Source organism: Sander vitreus, chromosome 10 (genome assembly GCF_031162955.1).
Source record: "Sander vitreus isolate 19-12246 chromosome 10, sanVit1, whole genome shotgun sequence".
NCBI lineage: Eukaryota > Metazoa > Chordata > Actinopteri > Perciformes > Percidae > Sander > Sander vitreus.
The window spans coordinates 328,831-337,615 of record NC_135864.1 but is presented as its reverse complement, the minus strand read 5'-3'; the positions used below and the strand labels follow the sequence as shown (position 1 = coordinate 337,615).

General features: G+C 44.0%; 1 protein-coding gene across 5 annotated transcripts in view; it reads left to right on the top strand.

Moving 5' to 3' along the window:
* The window catches only part of b4galt1l (DP-Gal:betaGlcNAc beta 1,4- galactosyltransferase, polypeptide 1, like), a 24,031-nt gene extending 15,941 nt beyond the window's left edge, over positions 1–8,090 (top strand). For 2 of the 5 annotated variants that reach the window (XM_078259969.1, XM_078259968.1), the window contains exons 4-7: positions 804–991; positions 3,559–3,681; positions 5,200–5,343; positions 6,050–8,090. In XM_078259969.1, the coding sequence (XP_078116095.1) occupies positions 804–991; positions 3,559–3,681; positions 5,200–5,343; positions 6,050–6,179 (585 nt within the window). In that variant the 3' untranslated portion in view covers positions 6,180–8,090. Of the gene's footprint in view, positions 1–803; positions 992–3,558; positions 3,682–4,103; positions 4,242–5,199; positions 5,344–6,049 lie in introns of those variants that run through there. The other 3 variants (XM_078259971.1, XM_078259970.1, XM_078259972.1) reach the window with 2 other exon arrangements.
* Positions 8,091–8,785: the final 695 nt, after the last annotated feature.

The following is an 8,785-nucleotide window of genomic DNA, read 5'->3' as shown; positions in this document are numbered from 1 at the left end:
TGTGTGTCTGTTAGTGTGTGTGTGTCTGTTTGTGTGTGTGTGTGTGTGTGTGTGTGTCTGTTAGTGTGTGTGTGTGTCTGTTAGTGTGTGTGTGTGTGTGTGTGTGTGTGTCTGTTAGTGTGTGTGTGTGTGTGTGTGTGTGTGTCTGTTAGTGTGTGTGTGTCTGTTAGTGTGTGTGTGTGTGTGTCTGTTAGTGTGTGTGTGTGTGTGTCTGTTAGTGTGTGAGTGTCTGTTAGTGTGTGTGTGTGTGTGTGAGTGTCTGTTAGTGTGTGTGTGAGTGTCTGTTAGTGTGTGTGTGTGCGCTTGTGTGTGAGTGTGTGTGTGTGTCTGTTAGTGTGTGTGTGTGTGTGTGTGTGTGTGTGTGTGTGTGTGTGTGTGTGTGTTAGTGTGTGTGTGTGTGTGTGTGAGTGTGTGTGTGTGTGTCTCTCAGGTGACCTCATTCTGTCCACGTTCAAACAAAGACGTTGAGATTGAACAACCGGTTCTTTCCTCCGAGGCGTTCAGGGACTCTTCTTTATCTGTAATTCAGCTGAGAGCTCTTCTCTATCCCCGGGGAACTCCTGCTTCACACGGCATTATTATAACATAGTGTCTGTCGCTCGCATTTCTCTACACCAATGTTTGGTGTTAAGGTTTCAGAGATCTGTGAATTCATTACTGCTTCAATATTTCATTATTTTAGATTAAAAAGCATTAACTGAACCTTCACTATGACGTCATAGATTTGTGTTTCTAAGGTTTTTGCAGTTTTCTACCTTTTTGGATTGAAAAATTGTGTTTTTAACTGTGTGTGTGTGTGTCAGGACGGAGACGAGACGTTTAACCGAGCGAAGCTGCTGAACATCGGCTACGTGGAGGCTCTGAAGGAGTACGACTACGAGTGCTTTGTCTTCAGCGACGTGGACCTGATACCCATGGACGACCGCAACACCTACAAGTGCTTCAGCCAGCCGAGACACCTGTCGGTGTCCATGGACAAGTTCGGCTTCAAGTGAGAGGACACACCTGGGCTGCAGCCCGTTCACAGAGCAGTAAAAGTAAAACTGAACGTGTGTTAAAATGACAGAAATATGAATGGAGTCTGGTGTGCACAGGACTAATGTTCAGCAGCTGTAATGTTACCCTACAGGACTAATGTTCAGCAGCAGTTAGTAACAAGCTGTAATGTTACCCTACAGGACTAATGTTCAGCAGCAGTTAGTAACAAGCTGTAATGTTACCCTACAGGACTAATGTTCAGCAGCAGTCAGCGTTACTAAAAGTTCTGTTGTTGCTGCTGACAGACTCAGATTATTATTATAAGTGTGTGACAACATTATGGGATGGATCCCTACAGAGATAGACCTTTTAGTTAAAGAGGAAGATCCTTTTAGTTTACACGAAACAGCCCCGAAATCCCCATCACCAAACCCACCAGACTCCATGTAAATAATCAGGACTTTTAGCGTGTATAGAGCCAGCATATCTCCACCAGACTCCATGGAAATAATCAGGACTTTTAGCGTGTATAGAGCCAGCATATATCCACCAGACTCCATGTAAATAATCAGGACTTTTAGCGTGTATAGAGCCAGCATATATCCACCAGACTCCATGTAAATAATCAGGACTTTTAGCGTGTATAGAGCCAGCATATCTCCACCAGACTCCATGTAAATAATCAGGACTTTTAGCGTGTATAGAGCCAGCATATCTCCACCAGACTCATGTAAATAATCAGGACTTTTAGCGTGTATAGAGCCAGCATATATCCACCAGACTCCATGTAAATAATCAGGACTTTTAGCGTGTATAGAGCCAGCATATCTCCACATGTAAATGGGTGAATTAAGGGTTTATTTCAACCAAACCAGAGTGGTGATTGTTGGAACAGTGGAAAGATGAACCAAGACGGCTTTTGGTAGTTTTATTTAGTTTCTGTCCACTTTGAATGAAGTGTGTTTTACGATGATAAAAGTCCTGATTATTTACTTGGAGTCTGGTGGGTTTACGATGATAAAATAAGTGTTAGTGAAGGAGAGGGCGGCCCTGATGAGAGAGTGGGGAGAGAAAAATGTTATCAGGAAGTGGCAGTGACACCACAGAGACCAACACTACCATCTGTCAGGGTCCTCACTTCCTGTTTCCTGCACACACACACACACACACACACACACACACACACTTTGTCTCTTGACTTCCTGTAGTTGGTTAAATGTCAGACTGCAGAGTTGTACAGTACAACAGGAGAATGTTTTTTTTAACTCAACATCAAGAACGATAACTAGGACTGCTTAACGATAACGTGCTGTAAACGGCTGATAATATTTACAGTTATCTTTATATTTATCGTTCTCTGTATGGAACAGACCTTTACACACAAGACAACAAGAAAACCAGAGGTGGAAAGTGAAGCTTGATTCATGACTGTGTTGGATCTATGCTGTAGGCTACGGTGTAGGTACAGACCCTATGTCTCCATGACTAGTAACCATAGGTAGGTACAGACCCTATGTCTCCATGACTAGTAACCATAGGTAGGTACAGACCCTATGTCTACATAACTAGTAACCATAGGTAGGTACAGACCCTATGTCTCCATGACTAGTAACCATAGGTAGGTACAGACCCTATGTCTACATAAGTGTTGTTAGTAGGGGTGTCCACCGAATCCAGATTTTTGGGGTTCTGCTGAATCCTCGTCCCGTCCTCAGTCCATGAACACAGTCAACACATTAATGAAGTAAACAGTGACTGTCCTTCCTTTGCCGTACCTGAAGTTGCTGCATTCTGGCTGCTGTCTGTAGATTCCTTCATGCTCAGCTCGTATTCTTCCAGATGTTTCATACCAGATGTTGTAACAGCGGTGATGTTGTGTATTGTTTAGGGTCCTCGCCACCACCAGACTAATCAGCATTGCAGATTGAACATGTAGCTGGACTTGAATGGCCTTCTTTTGACTGAAAGTACTGCCAAACAACACTTTTTCTGCTCACCAGTTCCATTTCCACTTCCTCTCAGCCTGCTGCATTGAAGCTCCACCTACGTAAACACCTTCCTGTAATCAACGGCGCCGTCATTACGGCGACCAGCGTAGCGCGGAGTAAACTGACTCTGACATGTCTCCATTAGTGCATGTATAGTTACTGATGTGTGTTTAATTCAGGTCTGTGTGTAATAACAGAGTGAAAAACATGAATTTCCCCTTGCGGGATTAATAATGTTTACATTATTATTATTATTAAAAAAGCCCAATATTCAGCTGAATCCTGGATTCGGTGCATCCCTACGTTAGTAGTTCATGTGTTTGTTCGTCCGTTAGTTTTCTGTTGCAGTAGTTATTTTGATAATCCATTATTAATCACTTTGAGAACCTCTGGGACAGTGAGCTGAATATCTTTGAGTTGTGGACAACACATTTGAGGACGTCATCTTGGGCTTTTTGGGAAACACTGATCCACATTTTAGAGCCCAAACTACTCATCCATTCATCCAGAACGTCATCCACACATGAATCCACGGTGAAGATAATGTTTATAGTCTCAGTGTCCTCATGTGCTCTGTCTCTGTGTCCTGCAGGTTACCTTATAATCAATATTTTGGAGGCGTTTCCTCGCTGAGTAAAGAACAATATCTGAAGATCAACGGCTTCCCCAACAACTACTGGGGCTGGGGAGGGGAGGACGACGACATCTTCAACAGGTAACACACAGACACACACACACACACACACAGAGAGAGAGACACACACACACACACACACACACACACACACACACACACACACACACACACACAGAGACACACACACACACCCCCACACACAGAGAGACACACACACAGAGAGACACACACACACAGAGAGACACACACACACACACACACACAGAGACACACACACACAGACACACACACACACGCACACACAGAGACACACACACAGAGACACACATGCACACACACGCACGCAGACTGTGTGGAGCCCAGAACCAGAAACCAGACCTGACTCTCAGAGCTGTAACTCAGTCTCATTAATAAGTCAGAGGCTCCACCTGGTGGCTCAAACCATGAACTGCACAACATTATTTCACAATCACAATCTGCTTTATGGACCTTTTCCACAGCAGACATGGTGACTTGTCGTAGTAGGAAGAGCCCAGCTGAGACTGATCACCTTAACGATGGCTCAGTTCCATCTAGTGTCCCAGTGAGAGATGTCAGTGAGTCAGCATGAACACCACCAGGGCCTCTCCTAAGGGGAATGCAGCCATCATTAATGGTCTGAACACACCTGTGCTGTTCCTACTCTGACGTGTCAACATGTCTGTTTGTGCTCTGTTAACATATAAGAATAAAACAAGTGCTGACTAAACTAACTGACTAACCTCGCTGTGCCCTGAGTCTGTCTCTTACGACACAAGTTCCTCAATACGTCGTCTGCAGTTAGACGTTTTAGTTGCAGCTTTTCTTTCATTACATCACATTAATCCACCACGAAAATAATCGCTGATTGCAGCTTTCTTTCCGGATGTTTTTGTAACTGTCATTATTTTTTTCCTAAATTTGTCACTTTTTTGAAATTGTTGTTGCTTTTATTGACGTTTTATTTTTTATTTTTACGTAAATCACCCTTCTTTTTATTGCGATTTTAAGCATACTGCGATATATTTTTACCTTTTATCCAACTTCAAATTACGTCCCGAAAAGGAAACTTTGTCTGTTTTATCTAAAAAGATAGAACACATAATAATAATAATAATAATGTCTCTCTGTGTGTGTGTGTGTGTGTCTCTTTGTGTCTCTGACACACAGTGACACACACACAAACACAGACACACACACACACACACACACACACACACAGAGACACACACAGACAGACACACACACACAGACACACATACAGAGAGAGAGACACACACAGAGACACACAAACAGAGAGACACACACACAAACACAGACACACAGACACACACACACACACACAGACACACACACACACAGAAAGACACACACACACACACACACACACACACAGAAAGACACACACACACACACACACACAGACACAGAAAGACACACACAGACAGACACACACACACACACACACACACACACACACACCAGTATAAATTTCAGGCCACTATCTACAGAGAAAGCTGCGTGGAGCCCAGAACCATAACTCAAGCTTTAACCTTGGTTGTGTTGTTGTGTCTCCAGGCTCTCATCTAAAGGAATGTGTCTTTGTTGTGTCTCCAGGCTCTCATCTAAAGGAATGTCCATCTCGAGACCGAGCGGCGAGATGGGGAAATGTCGCATGATCCGCCACCAGAGAGACAAACAGAACGACCCCAATCCTCAGAGGTAACCTGCAGTAATAATACTAGTAGCTTGTATTTATATTGGTGTAAAGCTGCGTAATCCTGGGAGGTAAAGAGTAAATATCACATTTATGATTTTATTACCTTTTATTCTAAAATAGAAAATGTGATTTGGACACTAAACCAAAATGTGTGTGTCTGTGTGTGTGTGTGTCTCTGTGTGTGTGTGTGTGTGTGTGTGTGTGTGTGTGTGTGTTTCTCTGTGTGTGCGTGTGTGTTTCTATCTGTGTGTGTGCGTGTGTGTTTCTATCTGTGTCTCTCTGTGTCTCTGTGTGTGTGTGTGCGTGTGTGTTTCTCTGTGTGTTTGTGTGCGCGTGTGTGTATGTCTCTGTGTGTGTGTGTGTGTGTGTGTTTCTCTCTCTGTATGTGTGTGTGTGTGTGTTTCTCTCTGTGTGTGTGTGCATGTGTGTGTGTGTTTGTGTGCGCGTGTGTGTGTCTCTCTGTGTGTGTGCATGTGTTTCTCTCTGTGTGTGTGTGCATGTGTGTTTCTATCTGTGTGTGTCTCTGTGTGTGTGCATGTGTGTTTCTATCTGTGTGTGTGTCTCTCTGTGTGTGTGCATGTGTGTGTGTGCTCTGTGTGTGTGCATGTGTGTTTCTATCTGTGTGTGTGTCTGTGTGTGTGTGTGTGTGTGTGTGTGTGTGTTTCTATCTGTGTGTGTGTGTGTGTGTGTGTGTGTGTGTGTGTGCAGGTTTAACCGGATCGCTCACACCCGAGAGACGATGCACAAAGACGGGATCAACTCTCTGACGTACAGCGTGGTGAAGGCGGAGAAGTTCCACCTGTACACGCTGATCACCGTGGACGTGGGGAAACCATGACGCCCGCAGCAGTAAAACTCCCCCTGGTTCTGGTTCTGGTTCTGGTTCTGGGTCTCCAGCGGGACGGACTTGTTTTTGCACAAACACGCTGCAGCGAAACGCTCTGCGTTGTTTCTCTTCATCTTTCTGCCGGACGCTCGAACACTCTGCTGCGACACATCATGAACAGGCCTTTTATTTTGAAAAATCAGTCAGAGACAATCAGGGTTACTGGGTGTCCCGGTGCGGGGGTCTATCGGTGAGGGATTGTGGGTAATCAACAGGGTGGGGTTGGATCCTCTGTGATCCAGATTCTGTGTTTTTAGGTTCTTTTTGATTTCGAGGTGGTCCAAAAGGCTGTAACCACTTCACTGCTCCTGACCTGACCTGACCTCTGACCTCACGGTCCAGAAGAAACCAAATCATCCTCGCCTCGAGGTCCGCTCAGCCGTACGTCTTCGTGTCTTTTGTGCGTGTGAAATGATAATCAGGAGATTAATTCATGTTTCTTCTCTTCTTTTTTTTTTTTTTTTTTTTTTTTTTGATAAATAGTTTGATTATGTGATTAATTTAAAAGCTGCATAATGTAACCAAAAATCAGTTCCTGCAGGTTTCCCCCGGCGGCGAGGGAGCAGTCCCAGCGGTCCTGGAAAGCCCGGTAGTTTCTGTGATAACAAACGGCATCGCAAAAATCAGAATCTATAAAAAATATGAAAAAGATCAACACAGATTCCACAGAGCTCGACGTAAAGCTCGCTGGGGATTAGAAACTATGACTCAACAAAAGTCCAGTTCAGACCACAGTAAGAGTCTGTCTGTCTGTCTGTCTGTCTCTGTGTGTGTGTGTGTGTGTGTGTGTGTGTGTGTGTGTGTGTGTGTGTCTGTCAGCTTGTCTGGTCTGTCTGTGTGTGTGTGTCTCTCTGTTTGTGTGCGCGTGTGTGTGTCAGCTTGTCTGGTCTGGTCTTGTCTGTGTGTGTCAGCTCGTGTGTGTGTGTCTCAGTCAGTCAGCCAGCTTGTCTGGTCTTGTGTGTGTGTCAGCTTGTGTGTGTGTGTGTGTGTGTGTGTGTGTGTGTGTGTGTCAGTCAGTCAGTCAGTCAGCCAGCTTGTCTGGTCTAATTGGGTCTGAACAGGACTTTCCAGCCTCTGTGTTGAGAGCTGAAGATGCTGCTTCTTCTTCCTCCTCTCACAGGATGAGAAGATGAGGCCGTTGGAAGAGAAGAGCAGAATCTTGAACTCGTCTCATCACAACATTTCTGTGTGAACTGAGCTGAAGTTTATATCATTTCCAGAGGCGTAAGCTTCCATTAAGTCAGCGATAAAAGCTAACTGGAGGTTTGAAGATCAGACGTTAACTGAAGCCCAGACCAACGATTCTCAAAGAGACCAAATAGTTTAAGAACGTCGCAGGAAAGTTGCAGCGGTCTGAACCGCCGGTCTCAACTCCAGTTTCAACTCGTCTCGTCTTGGCCTGATTTGGGCTTAACTTTCCACTCGAGCCGCCCGACCGTAACAGCAGTTTAAAAAAGGTCTTTAAAATCCATAAAAGATCATTCCCAGAGGCGTAGGCTTCCGATACGCTGGGGGAAACCCTGCTAATCACATTGATCGATTGTATCTCCCAAGTGTCCTTCTCAGAGCTGCTGCTACCAAAGACTTTACAGTGGAAACAGCTGCATCTCATTATTGATCCAGATTGGACCAAAATATCCCCAGATTTATATATATATATATATATATATACACGTGTGTGTGTTGAATGTATTTGATGTTGCTGACAGGTTTGTGTGTTTATCTGCAGACCAAAAATCTTCATAATTCTGTTAATACATGAATGAATCACCTTCAATGTGCCTTAAATGAATCCAGTGGAGCTGGTGGAGGGAACCAGTGTGTAAATGTACGAGGTGAAATACAGTGAAGAGCTGAACTGTGTGTGTGTGTGTGTTGTTTCTTCTCCTTTAATCTGGTTTTATGCAGGTTTCCATCAAGAAGTGATAGAGGGAAGAGTTCTAGTGAAACTGACTGATAACCGTTGTAAATGTGGGCTAAGTTGCATAAAAGGAAATAACTGAATATTACAAAGTAACGCTGCTGCTTTAAACTGACCGTCTCTCATCCAGCTCGCTGCTCTAGTAAAAGTCAGTTTAAATTCAATAAAATCATTTCTATTTTGCTGTGAAGAGGAGAAGCACATGGGACAAGAAGTAAGACTTTTTTGCTTGTTGAAGATAAGTTTCTGCATTGCAGCTATACTAGCTGCCAGATCAAATGTATCTTAAGTTGTGTATGCTACATGTCAATCATTGAGCTAAAGGTTAGCCTGAATAGCTAAGCTAGGCCGTTTTTGCCTAAATGGTGACTGTGGGGCAACGTCAGCCAGATGATGATGAACTACAGCCTTCAACAAAACTACAGTCGGGGGGGGGGGGGGGGGTTCTTTGACAATCTGAGCAAAAGTGATGGACAGGTGACTGAGTTAATATATTCCATAATATTAATACTATTGAATGGCAACTATAGCAAGATGCAAGAGTAAAGTACATTTACTGTACGAGACATTGGCATGTGTTTACTTATCAGCCACAGTTACCAGGATATGTATTCAGTTACCAGGATATGTATTCAGT